The 18,184-nt window shown below is 42.6% G+C and overlaps 1 protein-coding gene across 1 annotated transcript in view; it reads left to right on the forward strand.

Moving 5' to 3' along the window:
- Positions 1-18,184, forward strand: part of LOC310963007 (chloride anion exchanger-like) — a 35,086-nt gene that overhangs the window by 13,508 nt on the left and 3,394 nt on the right. The window contains exons 2-16 of the mRNA XM_083935637.1: positions 7,080-7,256; positions 7,858-7,997; positions 11,176-11,286; positions 11,490-11,650; positions 11,768-11,932; positions 12,011-12,163; positions 12,473-12,555; positions 13,216-13,363; positions 13,443-13,556; positions 15,098-15,175; positions 15,272-15,367; positions 15,491-15,597; positions 15,762-15,831; positions 17,338-17,430; positions 17,574-17,669. Coding sequence (XP_083791763.1) covers positions 7,126-7,256; positions 7,858-7,997; positions 11,176-11,286; positions 11,490-11,650; positions 11,768-11,932; positions 12,011-12,163; positions 12,473-12,555; positions 13,216-13,363; positions 13,443-13,556; positions 15,098-15,175; positions 15,272-15,367; positions 15,491-15,597; positions 15,762-15,831; positions 17,338-17,430; positions 17,574-17,669 — 1,746 coding nt within the window. The 5' untranslated portion in view covers positions 7,080-7,125. The remainder of the gene's footprint in view (positions 1-7,079; positions 7,257-7,857; positions 7,998-11,175; positions 11,287-11,489; positions 11,651-11,767; positions 11,933-12,010; positions 12,164-12,472; positions 12,556-13,215; positions 13,364-13,442; positions 13,557-15,097; positions 15,176-15,271; positions 15,368-15,490; positions 15,598-15,761; positions 15,832-17,337; positions 17,431-17,573; positions 17,670-18,184) is intronic.

Raw genomic sequence — 18,184 nt, forward strand, 5'->3', positions numbered from 1 at the left:
AGTCGCTGGACTGGCCTGCTGCAGTCCAGACCTGTCCCCCAGCGCTTTATGAAGCGCAAAATACAACAACAGAGAACCCGGACTGTTGAGCAACTGAAGTCGTACCTTAAGAAAGAATGGGAAAGAATTCCACCGACAAAGCTTCAACAATTAGTGTCCTCAGTTCCCAAACTCTCATTGAGTGTTGTTAAAAGGAAAGGTGATGTAACACAGTGGTAAACACGTCCCTGTCCCAGCTTTTTTGGAACGTGTTGCAGGCATCAAATTCAAAATGAGTGGATTTTTTTTTTAAAACAGTTGATCAGTTTGAACATTAAACATCTTGTCTCTGTAGTGTATTCAATTGAAGACAGGTTGAAAAGGATTTGCAAATCATTGCGTTCTATTTTATTTACTTTTTACACAACGTCCTAACTTATGTGGATTGGTGTTGCATGTATTGAAAATAAATAAATGAATAAACAATAAACAGGTTACACACACATACACACACACACACAAACACACACACACACACAAACAAGCAGAAATGAACTCGTACATTTTACAAATATACACACAGCTTACAGTAACAGCTTAAAAGAAAAAGAAAAAATAATAATGCATATCAGCTTAATTCATTGTCTATAAGGATCCTCAAGAGATGAGACGTTTTTTAAGCTTTTTTGTTTTTAAATACTTTACATACAGAACCATAGAATGTGTGAAGTTCAACATAAAACAAGTTTTTGTTAAGAAGAAACTGAAGAAATCTGGCCTTGTGAACATGATATTTGCCCTGCAGACACAGCATGAAGCCAAAAAAGTTCAATTTCCGCATCTAAAAATACCCAGATGATCGCTATTGCTTTCTCATTGTTGGTCCCATAGAGCAGACACACTAGAGTCTTTCTCGGCCGAGCTGGATGCTTCTGGTTTAGCACTCCGGCTAGTTTAAATGATTATGAAATGATTTCATTGTGCCGTAAATCTTTTTCATTATGAATCAAACTTCAAGTATCATTTTGTAAAAGTGAAACATTGTTTGAGCATCCTCAAAGCAATTTCAGTCAAAAACAACTGGACTGGTTGTTTGTCTAGGAAGACATTTCCCCTCTCATCCAAGAGGCTTCATCAGTTCATGTACGCATCTGACCAGACTGGGACTGGTCCAACTAACTGGTGTGGAGATCCAGGTATTTAACCTCTCACAAGGCCAATGATGTCACTGACACCCTTTGTGCTCCAGGGACATCAGAATATCAGTCTCCCTGCCTTGCCATCCACCTATCACTCTCTGCCATGTGTGTTATCAGACTGACAGGTGCACTGGTGTTGCTTCTTCTTCTGTTTCCTTTTTATGGCACGTGGCAACCAGAGTTAAGGTGCAGTGTAACCACCAAGGCCAGGGGTAGGCATTTGCGGTCCTGGAGGGCCACTGTCCTGCATGTTTTAGGTTTCTCCCTACCCTAACACACCTGAGACTAATAATAATCAAACTGTGACAAGCATTAGCTGCTTGATAACAAGCACATCATTAGAATCAGGTGTGTTAGAGCAGAGAGAAACCTAAAACATGCAGGACAGTGGCTCTACAGGACCGGAATTGCCTACCCCTGGCCTAGACTGAGGTTGCTGATCTGCTAGGTACCTTTTCATCTAGTCTGGTTCACCGCATGTAGAGTGCTGGGATAAGCCCCCTGAAAGCCCCATTCAGTTTATTTTCCTGGTTCTAAGATACAGTGTGGCTGCAAAGTACAGACCTGTCTCTAGGCCTTTTACACAGAAGATATTTGGACATGTCATAGTAGGAAAAGTGTAAATAATAAAAGGAAGGATGGCTGAATTCAATTTAGCTGCTATAAATTCTGGGTCCTGGTATTGTGCATGGTGGCTCACTGTCACTCTGTCACTCTCTCACACTGTCTCACTGTCATTCTGTCACACTGTCACTCTGTCACTCTGTCACACTGTCACTCTGTCACTCTGTCACACTGTCACTCTGTCACTCTGTCACACTGTCTCACTGTCATTCTGTCACACTGTCACTCTGTCACTCTGTCACACTGTCCCACTGTCATTCTGTCACACTGTCACTCTGTCACTCTGTCACACTGTCACACTGTCACTCTGTCACACTGTCTCACTGTCATTCTGTCACACTGTCACACTGTCACTCTGTCACTCTGTCACACTGTCTCACTGTCACTCTCTCACACTGTCTCACTGTCATTCTGTCACACTGTCACACTGTCACTCTGTCACACTGTCACTCTGTCACTCTGTCACTCTGTCACACTGTCTCACTGTCACTCTGTCACACTGTCACACTGTCACTCTGTCACACTGTCACACTGTCACTCTGTCATTCTGTCACACTGTCACTCTGTCACTCTGTCACACTGTCTCACTGTCACTCTGTCACACTGTCAGACTATCACTCTGTCACACTGTCACTCTGTCATTCTGTCACACTGTCACTCTGTCACTCTGTCACACTGTCTCACTGTCACTCTGTCACACTGTCAGACTATCACTCTGTCATTCTGTCACACTGTCACTCTGTCACTCTGTCATATTGTCACACTCTCACTCTGTCATATTGTCACACTCTCACTCTGTCACTCCGTCACTCCGTGGAATGAAATACTGTTTTGTGTTTGTATAATACATAGAATAGAATAGAATGACTTTAATGATCCCAGACTGGGAAATTATTTTGTAACAGCAGTAGTGGGTCAGCAAATAAAAACATAAATAGAATCCAATACATATATACAGCACAGAGTTCTCTGTCAGGCAGAGGTGAGAGAGTTATTATAAAAAGTGATGGATTGTGGCAGGAAAGATTTCCTGTATCTGTTGCTACGACAGCGAAGCTGAAGCAGCCTTCTGGAGAAGGTGCTCCGCTGTCTGACCAGTGTGAGTTGGAGAGGGTGGAGAGGATTATCCATGATGGACAACAGTTTTTTCAGTGTCCTCCTCTCCACCACAGCCTCCAGAGTGTCCTGTTTGCAGCCAATCACAGAGCCAGCCTTCCTGATCAGTTTGTTGAGTCTGTTGGTGTCGCTGGCTCCAATGCTGCTTCCCCAACAAACCACAGCAAAGAAAAGTACACTGGCCACCACAGACTGATCAAAGATCACCAACATCTTGCTGCACACGTTGAAGGATCTCAGCTTCCTCAGGAAGTAAAGTCTGCTCATCCCCTTCTTGTAAACAGCCTCAGTGTTAGATCTCCAGTCCAGTCCCAGGTACTTGTAGTCCTCCACCGCCTCCACCTCCTTTCCCAGAATGCACAGATGTTGGAAAGCCGTGTTCCTCTTCTTCCTGAAATCTATCACCATTTCTCTGGTCTTGCTGATGTTCAGCCGCAGGTGATTCTGTCCAGTCTCTCCAGCTGTCTCCTAACCTGGCCTGCAGTCACAGTCATGCGGGAGAGGCTGCCGGTGTCTTCAGTGGAGGACGAAGAGGTGGAGGAGGAGGAGGCAGAGGAGGAGGAGGTGGAGGTGGAAGAGGTGGAGGAGGAAGAGGTGGAGGAAGAGTAGAGGTGCTGCACAGGAGAGCTCACAGCAGGGGATTGTGGGGGGAGGGGAGGAAGCATTTGGGGCAGTGAGGGTGTGTGGGGGTCTGGAGGTGTCATGGAGACGACAGAAGGCTGTGAGCTGAACCTATTGAAGAATCTGTTCAGCTCGTTTGCCCTCTCCAGGCTGCCTGATGACTGTCTGCCGCTCACCTTACACCCAGTGATCTGCTTCATACCAGTCCACACATCCCTCACATTGTGTTGCTGGAGTTTGGCCTCCAGCTTCCTCCTGTAGGCGTCTCTACAGGTCCTTAGCATATCCCTGAGTTCATGCTGCACTCACCTCAGTTCTTCCCTGTCTCCAGACCTGAACACCCTCTTCTTCTTGTTAAGAAGGGATTTCAGGTCCATGGTGATCCACGGCCTATTATTATGCAATGTGGGCTTTTGATTAAGATGTGCGATCTCTAAGCCTAAACTAAGCTAAACTAAGGTTATTTTCTAGATTTTAGGGCGCACTCACACTGTCCATCCGTACTGTGCCTAGTACCGAGTCTGTGTACGGGCACAAGCGTGCGCATGTGTACGAGCACGAGCATGAGGCCTACAGTTGAGTGTTTACTGCAGATTTGGTCGGATGAAAAGATTCAAAAACAGTCAGACAAGACGCACAAAAACTCTGAGGACTATGGAAAGATTTGTAAACAAAGCGACGCATCGTGATGACGTCAATCAATGCGTGTGACGTGTGACGTGTGACGTGTGACGTGTGACGTGTTACGGCGTGATGACGTATAGGCAGCAAGAAGCATTCGCCGAGGCCCAGGTAGTGTGACTACAAATGGGCCTGGGCCGCGGGGGAGAGGGGGTGGGGCAAGTACCCTAAAGCACAGGGCACGGTACGGACGGACAGTGTGAGTGCGCCAAATGATGTACAACTGTTTCAAAGGCTGCATAGACAGCAATAGACAGATATGTACAGTAGGTACAGTCATGTCTATCAGAGCAAAGATGTTACAGAATTGCAACGTCAAGCACATTACTTCCCTGACTTCATATCCCCTCTATCATCCTGCCCATGCCAGCAGAACAATCCAGGATACTCAGTGTGCTAGAATTGTAAGTTATTCTTGTTCTTTGAACTTTCCTTTTGGCTTCTGTTTGTAGTAAGAGCATGTTCTCTCCTGTCTGATAAGAAATTACTAAGACACACATGCACAGGGAGAGTCATTTGAGATGATTCACAAATGCATTTGATTGTTCCATCAGGCCTGCAGACTCCACAGGGATGGCAGTTCTCTGAGAGTGGGGCCGAACTTTGCTTTGCAACGCACCTCATTCACTGACAGTTTCATTCACCACTGCAGCCGGTACTAACAAAGTTAAAGTAGTAGTGAAGAGAACGTTGTGTCACTGCAGCCCCTTTCACATAGCTGCTTGGTTGTGTGTGAGATATTCATACATGCTTTTACTTCCTCTCGTCTGGGCTATCCCAACTCTCTCTACACAATCTACTGTAAGTAGATTTTACACAAATTACAGTTTGTACAAAATGCAGCATCCACACACCAAAAAAGAAAACACTCTGTGTTGTATGTAGTTATATATTTGTTGTTAAAATTTTGTTAACTCGTTTTGTCCACAGTGAATGCAACATGCAGCATACCCAACATGCCCACACAGTCCATGAACAGGTCTTTTTTTATCAACGGAAATAAAAGCCTACCAAATGGAAAGTGGCTGACCTTGGTGTAATCAGCAGCACATCATTGTTCCAGCATTACTCAGATATCAATCATTGTGCTGTCGTTTATCACTGACCATGGTGTGATAGAACAAAGGCTAGCCGAAACCATCCGATCCAAGCCATGCAATGAGATCACACTGCTTTATTATAGTCGTCCGTACAGTATGAGCTGGGAGTTAATGTCCCCATGAGCACATATCCACAGTCAGAGATTCACATATGAACACAAATACACACCTCAAAATACATGCTTTCATTGTCGCTGTAAGGGGAAAAAATAACAATGGAATATGTCAATTATCCAGTGTCCAATCCTCAAAAGGGGAAATTGTATTCTCTCATCTGGGTTCACACACACACACACACACACACACACACACACACACACACACACACACACACACACACACACACACACACACACACACACACACACACACACACACACACACACACACACACACACACACACACATTTCCCATGAACCTGATCTGAACTGTACTTGATCCAGGACAAACAACGGGGGCAGACATTACTTCCACTTAATTCTAAGTAGACACTGCGATAAGATTGCACTGAAACCAGGGAGTAACAACCCCCCCCCCCCACCACCACCACCACCACTACACCACACACACACACACACACACACACACACACACACACACACACACACACACACACACACACACACACACACACACACACACACACACACACACCTGGTTCCTACAGTTTCTGCCCTTTTTATCAGTTCGGTTGGTATTGCCTTGAATTTGAAGGAAGACTGTCTCTGTTTTATCCTCTTTGTGGAAGAAAAACACAAAAGGATGGTTTAGTTTTATAATGACTCATAGACTCACCTGAAATGTGTTTAACTTTCTTGCCAGGAATGTGATTATCGGAGTATCAGTGTATCTTATCACATGCTGAAAAAATGATTCTTTGAATACAACCTCCTCCTCAAACAATCTCGATTCTTGCAGACTATTTTTACCCTTGAAGTGCACTGCAAAGCGCTTCAGCCGACCTTTAGCGGCATTTCCCATCCTGAAAAGCTACTTGGTTTCCACTTCATAACAATGACCTGCCCTGTCCTGTCCTGTCTGTCCAGTCCACATCCTCCCTATCCTGCCCATCGGTACAATATCTTCCAAATGCTCTTTGGGGGCGGAAAGTCTCCACTGAAAGTAGCAGGTTACAGATATCAGTAAGAACAATGGTCAAGGATAAGGCAGGCGTCCAGCCGCTGTACGAAACAGAGACTTCATCATAATTACTGTTAATAATTACAGCCGTGATAAGCAGGAGAGGTGGCATTTATTGATGGCAAAGCTGTCTGAGGTAACAGTTGATCTCCAGGAGCAGAAGGAGGAAGAAGAGAGGAGAGTTTGGATTTGAGAGAGATAAGGACACTGTCAGGTATGTGGGACAAGCTGCTGTACTTGACATGAGGAAATGAAAGTTACTGGATATTTTTGTTTCTTGTAAACTTTTGGGTGTGTGAGGTTTTTAAAATCAGAGGATCTTCATGGGCAGATGGAATTCCAGTGGTGCTGATGTATTTTGGGGCTCCTGTTGATATTGGAGAAGTCGGGGAGACATTTCAGTGCTCACATTTAAAACAATCCTCTCTGGTGGTCTTGTTTCTAGAGCTCAAATAGAGCCCGACACCAGGACAGTGCAGGTCCTGACCTGGTGCATGTGCTCCGCCCCTATTTGGGAGTCTGGATCTTTGTTGTTTGCTGTTAATGTTATTTGCTAAGTGATGTTCAAAGGTACGACTGGACCCCCTTCCTAACCCTAATGTGATTAATGGATCTCAGAGCCACATAGAGAGGAAGCAGCGCTCGTCCAGGCAGCAGAGGCGAGATGATGCGATCGGGAGCTCAGCAGTATGTGGTGGCCAGGCCGCTGTACTCGGAGGACTCCTTTGCAGAGGACCACGATAAGATCTACAGGCACCGCAAGACCATGCTGGAACACATCAGGCAGTACTTCACGTAAGGAATACGCAATGCTTTTGGTTTTTGCTTCCTATGTTTGACTTGTCATCACTTCACAATTAACCCTTGAAGTCTGTCGTTTATGGAGATGAACTTGGAAAGGGAGGGTGGGGGAAGTTGAGTTTAAATTAGTCTCTTCTTGTTTCTTGAGTCATAATTCTAAAACGGTGCTTCCAGTACAATATATACAAAACCAGAACTTTTCATACAGTCTAATGACCAACATTTATTTAACTTTTGGCTCAGTTTTAACAGTTTAATGAGGTTAAATTATAATGGCTGAGAGTTAAAGTAAAACTTTTGATTCTTGGTCCACCTACTTTGATTTGATAAGATCAAATTGTTACCTTGGCCCAGCTCCTCGTCTGGCCTTTCTGCCTTCGCACTCACCAATATCAGCCATTGATTTGTATTTCTTGTCTGTGTAAACTGGCCACTGAAACTCTAAATACAGTGCGATCACTCTCATTTTATTTAACACCTTGAGTCTACGTTTCAAATATTTTATCAGGTGAACATACTAGGGGTTTCAGAGAATCACTTTATTTATCTATTTGACATGGACATTCTATTTGTGTCTGCTATTGTGCCATTGCAGATGTGACGCCAAGCGTGCCAAGAATGCAGCTCTCTCTCTCCTGCCAGTCATTGGGTGGATGAAAATCTATCAAATCAAAGAGTGGCTGCTCAGTGACATCGTGTCTGGTATCAGCACTGGATTGGTAGCCGTTCTGCAAGGTAAGGTTTACACCTGCAAGTGTTTCTCTTTTTTAATGAGTGGAGAAGGTTGATAGGAAGATATAATTTCATCTTTCAACCAAGCTGGAATAAAAGATGCATATACTAATAATTCTATTCTCTATTTCCTTAAGTCACTGGCAAACATGGAGAGGAACAGGTGCAAATTCACATTAGACGATACCTCACATATGAGTCTAACATAATATATCTGACACCTGGGGCTGGTTTCACGAAGACAGACTTTCACTTTGGATTAGATCTAACTGCTTGTCAAACCTAGCAACTACATTTTAAGTTGGTTTTTTTTAAAACTATTGACCGATATATAAAGTTTTACTCAGTTGTAATATTTTCATCTATTTATTTGTCTTTTAGTTTAAGTTACTATGTATCTTAGAGTGAGTTAAAACAATAGTGATTGATGATATGACCCACTAATGAAAGCACTTAGTATTCCAACCTTAGTGTCTGTGGCGTCATTCCCGGGCTAGATGTAAATAAGCCGCCATGTTAGTGACGCTGCTGACAGTGGTTGGTCGGGAACTTCCAACTTCTGTGTCAGGCTTGAAGTAAGGGTAGAAGTATAATAGGAACATGTGTGTGTGTGTGTGTGTGTGTGTGTGTGTGTGTGTGTGTGTGTGTGTGTGTGTGTGTGTGTGTGTGTGTGTGTATGTGTGTGTATGTGTGTGTGTGTGTGTGTATGTGTGTGTGTGTATAGATGGATTTAAGAGGGTCTCGTAGGGAACAGACTGGAAGTAGAGAGGTGAACGTGTTTCAGTAAAGTTTACAAAAGAGCAAAAAAATAAAAAAAATTAAAAAGTTAATACACAGTGACTGTGAAAGTGACAAGATGGAGGCTCTGAAAGAACAGCTTCACCTGCAGTTACATCTTACTGCCACAGAGGCCGCTAGAAACAAGGGATCTCAAATATTATGGAGTACAACTTTAACCAGGCAAGACCCATTTAGATGCATTTTACCAGCATTCAAACTAGCTTTAGTTGTGAAAGCTGAATAATATTAGAAACTGCCTGTAATTTGGCCACAACCAGAGGGTGCAGCTTGCCAGAAGGTAAAGCAGTCATTTGTATGGGGCCCCCGAGGACTGACAATCTTTAAACTACAGCAGTGACAATGCACAAAGTTTGCAATGACAGATGGAGAAAAACATCAGTCACATCAAGTATCACAGGTCTGTCTGCAGTAGAGTTAACAGGACTGAAATGTCAGTTGGTATTCCAGACTGTGAGAAAAGGGTAAAATAACTTAATAGATAATAATTTCTACTAAAGAAAAACAAAAACACACTACGACTGAAGATGAAAGGTTGATAGTTAGCCTCGTTCTCACTGCATGAGCGAACCAAAGGAAGGAGACAAATGCATGTTTAATCACACAGCATTGGTATCGGTAGAAAACACATTCCTGGGGAGGGGGAGATCTTTAGGATCTTGTTACTGATTTGCCTGAAGGGTTCCAATGTTATTCTCCATGTTTTACAGTTTTTCTCATATGATTTCTTTGGTTATGTGTGTTTAAATGAATGGAAACAGGACTCTAGGTTGAAACCTAGTATATGGCTGTTGAGAAGTCTTTCTGAGTTTGGGTTAAATTCTTCATTGGTCCTTTGGTGAAGAGAAAATGCAGGACAAAAGCTGCACCGTCATAAATGTCTGAACTTGTCTAGGTGCTTACTGTTGCACTGACATGGAAACAACAGTTCATGGGCAGAGAAAACCCTGCGCACAAAAATAACATGAATGCCAACAACTGTTTTATTTATTTATTTGTTTTTTACAGTCTTTCAACAGAGCATCATCAAAAAGTACAGCAGGGTTTGTAGGGTTCGATATCTCTAGTCTCATCTTTGGAGCTATTAATACAGGCCATGTTGGGATGTGTTTGCTTGCCTTTTTTGCACAAACTATAACTATGCGAAGTATCAACAAACAGGCTTAGTGCTCAAACTAAGGTTGTACAGGTTCATATTGATTGCTTTACGTTGTATTTTGTTGTCCACTGTGTAATGAACGATTGGAAGAATGTGTGTATGGGACCCCAAGCTGAGTTGTTTATGGCAATATGTGCTTTTGTTTCATGTGTTAAATGTTTTGTTGGTTTTAGAGAAATGTGCAAACCTAGACTCTCAGTTTCAGTTCAACTGTTATGAAAAGTACATTTTTGTTTCCACATTTTTTGAATTATATTTGGCAGACAAGTACACAATACAGCCGTACAGTGTGTCTGCTTTAAAGTGAAAAAGAACTGAGACAACTGAAAAGTCATTTCTGAGTGGACCGATGTGTTCACGCAAATGAGAAAAACTGAGAAGAGAAAATTATTTTTTTTCCCTTCTGCACAAACATATATCATACACACACGAGGAGTAATTACAAAAAAAAAACCTGTTCAATTCTGAATCAGAAGCACATATTTCCTTGCCTAAGTCCAGACCTTTGAATCTGCCCAAACCACCATGTTGACTGATTGAAGACTTAAAAGGAGTGTAACCAGTTGACAATTGTGTCTGATATCAGGCACGACATTTACTCCACTGTAGACTAAATCTTTGAAATGGTTGCTTGGCTTCAGCTTACTTTTGCCTTTTAAACAGCACTTTTTTATCATTAACACAAGTCTAATCTGATGACATATTTCCTGTGGCATCTGAGTTGTTTAGAATGATTACAGGGCTACCTTTAGCAGCCGTCTGGGTTATATATATTTTTTAATTTAACAGATTTTCATCAGTGTAGTTCTCAGTGGCGATGACTTTTAATTCAAGTATGTTTATTCAGCCTTTATGGAGGCAAAATAATAAGAAAATAGTAAAACAATTATTTATAATTTAGGAATAATTCATTTCTGAATTAATATTTACAAAATGTGCTAATCCGAATAACCAAATAATCCATGAGTTATATATAAATGCATACAACCAATATTTCAAATGATCTCTTTTTCACTATGCAGACACAGTAAACGCCAACTCAAAAATATTAAAAATGACATTTTTACTTATTTTTAGAGGTGATATATTTCAAAGATGATACTTGTTGTTTTCATAACTTCAACTTTAATCGTGGTTGTTGAGATAACTGTCAGAGAAGTGAAGTGGAGGAAACAGGAGTCGTGCTGTAAATGTGTCCAATATGTTCATGCTTTTGTGTTTCAGGTCTGGCCTACTGTCTGCTGGCCTCCTTGCCACCTTGGTATGGACTCTTCTCTGCCTTCTTCCCTGTTGTACTGTACTTTTTCCTGGGCACCTCCAGACACATCTCAGTGGGTAAGACCAGTGCTTGGTGTGTTTGTGTGTGTGTGTGTGTGTGTGTGTGTGTGTGTGCGTGTGCGTGTGCGTGTGCGTGTGCGTGTGCGTGTGCGTGTGCGTGTGCGTGTGCGTGTGTGTGTGTGTGTTTGTGTGTGTGTCCCTAGTTGCTCTAAAAGACTACAACTCCGCTAACCTGCTATCCTTTCTTTCCCTCTTTGCAGGTCCATTCCCAGTCTTGTGTCTGATGATCGGCTCGGTGGTCACCAGGTTAGTCCCAGACGAGGGTCCGGCCTTCAACATCACAGGGTTCGAAGGCCTGACCAGAGACGAACAGAGAGTGTTGGTGGCGTCTTCTGTGAGCTTCCTCGCGGGTCTCATGCAGGTGAAACACACCGATTACCCCTGAGCTAAATCAACACTGTATGGGAAATAACCTCGATCTGGTCATCACAGTAATTAAAGTACTCTAAATCAATTATTGTGGTTTCGTCTCTTCCAGCTGGCCATGGGTGTTATGCAGGTGGGCTTTGTAGTCATGTACCTGTCCGACACTCTGGTGTCCGGCTTCACCACAGCAGCTGCTGTCCACATCCTGGTGTCCCAGCTCAAGTTTGTGTTAGGGTTGACTGTTCCAGGCATCAGCGGCCCGCTCTCTCTCATATATGTACGTCCACAACAGCTTTCTGACTGATAAACAATCAGCGAGGGTGGGGGATCTGAGCTGACTTATTGTCTTTTTCAGACCCTGGAGATCATCTTCAATAAGATCACCTCCACCAACGTGTGCGATGTGGTGATCTCCATAGTGATCATGGTGGTGGTGTTCATCGTGAAGGAGCTGAACGACAGATTCAAAGCCAAGCTGCCTGTGCCCATCCCCATAGAGGTTATCATGGTGAGCAGCTTACAGCGCACTGTATATATATATATATATATATACACCTCTATAGCCTGGTCATATAAAGAGTAAAAATGATAACATGAAATGTCGATGTGACTATTTATGACTGTGCTGGTCAGAAGTGCTGTGTATATAGACGATCATTAATCTGATTTATGAGATCATTTATGACACTTAAAAGAACGCATTCCAGTCAGATCAAAGAAAACAGTTCACGAGCGGTGAACCAAGAGTTAACAAACATGTCTTAGTTTGAAACTGAATCTGAGTCCGATCTAACATCTTGTGTCATTCCTGCTCCAGACTGTTATTGCATGTGGAGTGTCATACGCATTTGACTTCAAGACAAGATATGGCATTGATGTTGTTGGAAAGATTCCAAAAGGGTAAGACATTTTTTCACAATAGATAAAGTCAAGTTTTGTATGTTATGTGCATAGCAATACCCGTGCTAATAAAAGTTAGAAAAATGTATTATCTATCAGTTAACACATGTTATATGTTTTGTGCTGCAGCCATTTCAATGAGCAGCAATGGTCATGCTCAGGTTTTAACATAATTATTCATTGTTGTGAACATTCATCCCAATTTTATCAGGGTGCAGGCAGAAATCTGACATACTGAGTCTTAAATTCGAAACAAATGAAACCAAACTAGAAGGTAATGACTTTAGTTGTAAGCTTCCCAGCTCTCTTTGTGTTTAAAAGACTACACGTATGAATTTCTCTCAAACAGCTGTAATCCTTTGTTCAATCAGACAACGCGACTGCTTCGGGAGTTTAACTCTACATTTTTTAAATGTGTCTGCTCTGAGTTTCTGAGTCTCTCACTATCAGAACAGACTCATCCGTGGACCATGACACTCAGCGTAAAGATAATGAGGGCGTCACAAATAGCAATTCACATGTATCTGTGAGGTTACACCCATCAGTATTATTCTCACACGTGTAGATAGTGTTTCAGTAATGAAAACATGTCAACCTGAACCTGATGATCCATAACCACAATGAAGAATATTATCTTATGTTAAATATTTCTGTTCTCAGGTACGAGCCCCCGATCGCCCCAAACCTGCAAATCTTCCAGGAGACAGCAGTGGAAGCGTTCCCCATGGCCATAGTGGGCTTCGCTGTTGCCTTCTCCGTGGCAAAAGTCTACTCTGTAAAACACGACTACACCATAGATGGAAACCAGGTATGTTATGATGCTGAAATGTGAACCTAAAAGCTTCAGGTTGCATCAGGATTGAAATAACAAGATGTTTTTTCTGCAGGAGCTGATAGCTTTTGGAGCTAGCAACATCTTTGGCGCTTCCTTCAAGTCTTTTGCTGCGAGTACAGCTCTTTCCAGGAGTGCAGTGCAGGAGAGCACAGGTGGCAAGACTCAGGTAAACTAATATATCTCGGAGCAGAAACTGACTCTGTTTGAACTCTTCCTATTATAATAATATAAGCCGTTTTACATCAAGCACGCATTTCATAAAATGTATAAAACACTGATATTGTTGGCTCTAGTGCTTGCACCCCACTGTGTAACATTCATGCGGAGAATACTACCAATATATATATATTTTAAAATCCTGCACACCAATGTTTTCTTAACCTTTGGGGTCATCTATAATGCTGCTCCACCCCTGAGGAACTTTGTTACAGAAATAACAACCACTCTTTTATTGTCTAACCGTGCGTGTAATCTGGTGTATGTTGCAGGGTGGGGTGGGAGGATACACTTTTTTTATCATTCTACCTACCTGCCCAGGGACTACGGGGGCAACTTGCTAAAACCTGATACATAATTACACCTTACCTTTTTTTTTAAATCAGGGTGTGCTCATTCACTGTTTGTACACGTAACTACAAAAAGTAATACGACGTAATTCGTATGTAATCCACATATTTATTACTGTAGAAATTACGTCTGGAGCAAAGAAGGAAACGGGCTAGTGGATGGGTCCCAAAACACTTTGACCCAGGGGACTGGTGTTCATGTCCTGGAAGTACTGAATAACCCTTTTTTCTAATCCTGACCAAGTGGTTTTGTTGCCTAAACAGAACTGTCACGGTCCACTTCCAGTCACCGTTTTACAACATTAAAAAGAACGTTGAATTTTGTAAAATAGCAAACTACTTGTTGTGCATAACTTTATGAAGTAATAATACAAACTTGTTGATGACAATATGTTGTTTATGAAAGGTTTGTGTACATTGTCCCTGTTCAAAATGAAAGTAACATAAATATTCAGTCAGATGGATTCTGATTTTCCCCTGCAGAAATATGTTTGACCAATGAAATCCTCTGTTCCAACTGATGTTATAAATGAAGGTCATATCTAGCTTGCTGCCAAAATGGAGGACTGTCTTTAAACCGGGATTATATTTTCAACGTTTTAGGCAAACTGTAACATGTTGCAGCAAAGGGAACCGGTCTTGGACTTTTACGGTTTACAGTTTTAGGGCGCACTCACACTGTCTATACGTACCGTGCCCAAGCACGTTTCACGGCTAAAGTCTAGTTCGTTTGACCAGTGTGAGAGCAACCACGGCCCGTTTAGGAGAGTTGGGCTTTTGTAAAGCACGTTTGCACATGTATGTGCACGAGCGTGCTTGTGCTGCTTTCCATTATGTGGCCAAAAGGCTGCGTGCTTGTGTAAACAAAGCGACGCATCGCGATGACGTCAATCAATGCGTGTGACGTGTTACGGTGTGATGACGTATAGGCAGCAAGAAGCATTCGCCGAGGCCCAGGTAGTGTGAGTACAAACGGGCCTGGGCAGCAGGGGGAGGGGGGGCAGTACCCTAAAGCACGGGGCACGGTACGGATGGACAGTGTGAGTGCGCCCTAACTTCAATAAGCTTCTTTCAGACATGTGGCACAGAGGAGGCCTTCATCCTCCTTGTACTCGTAACACAACTGTTCTGTCCTTTTCAGATAGCTGGTTTACTGTCTGCTATCATTGTGATGATCGTCACATTGGCCATTGGGTTCCTACTGGAGCCGCTCCCGAAGGTAAGCCTCAGATCTCCCTCACTCCAACAACATTCAAGTGAAGTCTTTGGAGTCGGGACTGGCTGAAATCTGACCTTTGACCCGTTATGTCACCAGTCTGTGCTGGGTGCTGTGGTAATCGTCAACCTGAAGGGCATGCTGATGCAGTTTAGAGACATCCCATACCTGTGGAGGAGAGACAAACCCGACTGTGTAAGTTCTCACACAGAAAGAACATATCTCCATTTGAATATTTATTATGGTCATTTTATGTAACCTGGCAGAAAAAAAGATGACATATTGCCCATTTTAAAAAGAAAAATCATGTGCGTCCAGGTGGTGTGGTTGGGTACCTGTATTGCAGCCATCTTGCTGGGGCTGGATCTTGGATTGGCTGCGGGCCTTGGTGTGGAGCTCATCAGTGTTGTTCTCAGGACTCAGTTGTAAGTATCTGGATGTCAACTCTTTACTTTTTCCTGACACAAGGCTTCAAATTTTTTGGCAGTGTGCAGTTTTCTGTTTGATAAATGGAATGTCTGAACTGTTTCCGGAACTACTGAAGTCTGTAGTGCTCCAACTATTAAATGTTTATTTTCTTTTTTTTCAGCCCTCGCTGCAGTGTGCTGGCCAACATCAAGGGAACTGATATCTACAAAGACAGAAAAGACTATATTGATGTAAGTGTGTGTGTGTGTGTGTGTGTGTGTGTGTATGTGTGTGTGTGTGTGTGTGTGTGTGTGTGTGTGTGTGTGTGTGTGTGTGTGTGTGTGTGTGTGTGTTTGTGTGTGTGTGTGTGTTCTGTCAGGTGTCTTCTCCGGTAATAGATGGACATTTAAACACACTTTTATGTGAAAGTCTGATGAAATCAATATCGTTTTTATACCTGTCCGTTAAATATTTACATGTTATTGTTCAGAACATCCTGACCCAATAAAAAAGGCCCATATAAATCAATTATGCAAGCAGCTTATTACGACCCATTATCTTTATTGTTAGGCAGCGACCTCTGATGGCTGTGGTTATTATCACAGGAGCAAATGAAGTAAGGTGACGTAGTATACAGAGCACCAAAGTCTGTGTATGGAAGAGAGGAGGCTGGTGTGGTGGACTGGTCAGACTTTCACCCATGAGACCAGTGTTTGTGTCCCGTGTGAATTCAAAAACCAACACTGACTTTAGACGTTCATTTAGTAAACGTCATTTTAAGCCAAACAAAAGTAGTTTTGTATCCTCAACGGGTTTGTTAACCACTGCCACCATGCGGTTGTTTTACAACGTTGAATAGAACAGTGACATATATGGCATTTTGGGAGTCAATGGCAAAAGTTCTAGTCTGCCATTTAGCTATGAGGACGTACCACCTCAGAAAATATCAGACTCTCTCGAGTCCCACCACTAAGACCAATGTTAAACCCGAAAATGGTCTTTCCCCGGTCAAGGAAATAATCGGATATTGAATTTCACCCCGTATACATGAGCGGGGGATAATGGGAAAATGACGGAGTACCTCTTTCTCGGGTACAGTAGGTAGTGCTCCGTCTCGACCCCCCTCTACTGCCCCGATGCTGCTTCCCACCTCTGCGTCCCCAGTGTGCTTTTCTCCAGAGTTCGGGTGGATTATCCGCTGGTCTGTCGTGTCCCGGTGGAAGCGGCATTGATAAAAACAGCACGAAAAAAAACACGAAAACAATGGAAGGTATAACCTCATTGTAGAGGGCAAAACTTCACAGATGTTCGTTTGGAGAAACTGAACCAACAAAAAAAGCATAGAAGTTAAGAAAGTTTTAAAAAGCGAACTCAAAGACCGGAGTAGTAACGGGCAGCGTGTAACTTTCGCGCATGCGCACTATTTATATGTAGTGTTATATGAAGTGTTTCCAGTCTTTGTGCAAAACTAAGCTTACCAGCTGCTCACTCAAGCTACATATTTAATATGAGAGTGGTATCAGTCTTCTCCTCTAAATCTCACTTAAAGCATATATTATAGTTTACACCATTTGAAATGAGCAGGAGGAGGGTTATCATAAAGATGTTGGATCTGAAAGTTACATTTTATACCAGTCCACCAGAGAGGTGTTAATCGTTCCTGTTTCCTCCTCCTTCACTGTTTTATGTTTGTATAGCTATTACAAGAGACTTGTTTCGAGGTATAATGTGAGTATAAAAGTAAAAACCCTTTCCAGATATATGAGCCAGAGGGGGTGAAGATCTTCAGGATACCATCACCACTCTTCTTTGCCAACATCGAGTTCTTCAGGCGCAAGTTGGTGGAAGCTGTAAGTACAACAGTGGCAACGCACTGGTGTATTTCTTTTAATTGCTCACATTCTCATAGCAAAAATGATAATTCATATCTAAAACGTTCGACTTGTAATTTAGCTTGTTACACAGCATTTCAGTCAAACTAATGTGTTCTCAGGTTGGATTTAACCCGTTGAGAGTGTTGAGAAAGAGAAATAAAGCACTACGGATGATCCGGAAACTTCTAAAGAAGGGAGACCTTCAGTGGACACCCGTAAGTAATGACTTTTACCTCCAGTGAAAACAACACTTTCATTCTGGCAATGCTTTCACAATCCCATAGTTGCCATTGTTGGCTTTTCCTGCCGTGAAATCTACAGTATACAGATCAGCAGTGTAGAAATATATTTCGATACACCAACTATTCCACCTCAGCCAAGCATAAAAAACTTTTTTCAATTTACTCCAAAATTTGAAGCTTTACACTTTTTTTTGACAGTTTGTATGAAAACAAGTTGATGGATTGTGTTTGACGAGGCCAAACCAAAAGATCCACTGCTGGGATTACCCAGGCCCCAGAGGAGGGCATCACTGTCCTGCCCCCTCTACCTCTCCAGTGCTTCCTAAACCGACCAGTGTTGTGTTTGTGAATGATTCGTACAAAAGGAGGAATTTTAAGAACACATCTTTTTAATGAATGAAACTGCTCTGCCCATTATAATACTGACTCCTAGCTGAATTAGTTTGTACCCTTAAAATTCTTTGTGTAATATTTTACATGCATTCATC

This window comes from Echiichthys vipera, assembly GCF_963691815.1.
Source record: "Echiichthys vipera genome assembly, chromosome: 20".
Lineage (NCBI taxonomy): Eukaryota > Metazoa > Chordata > Actinopteri > Perciformes > Trachinidae > Echiichthys > Echiichthys vipera.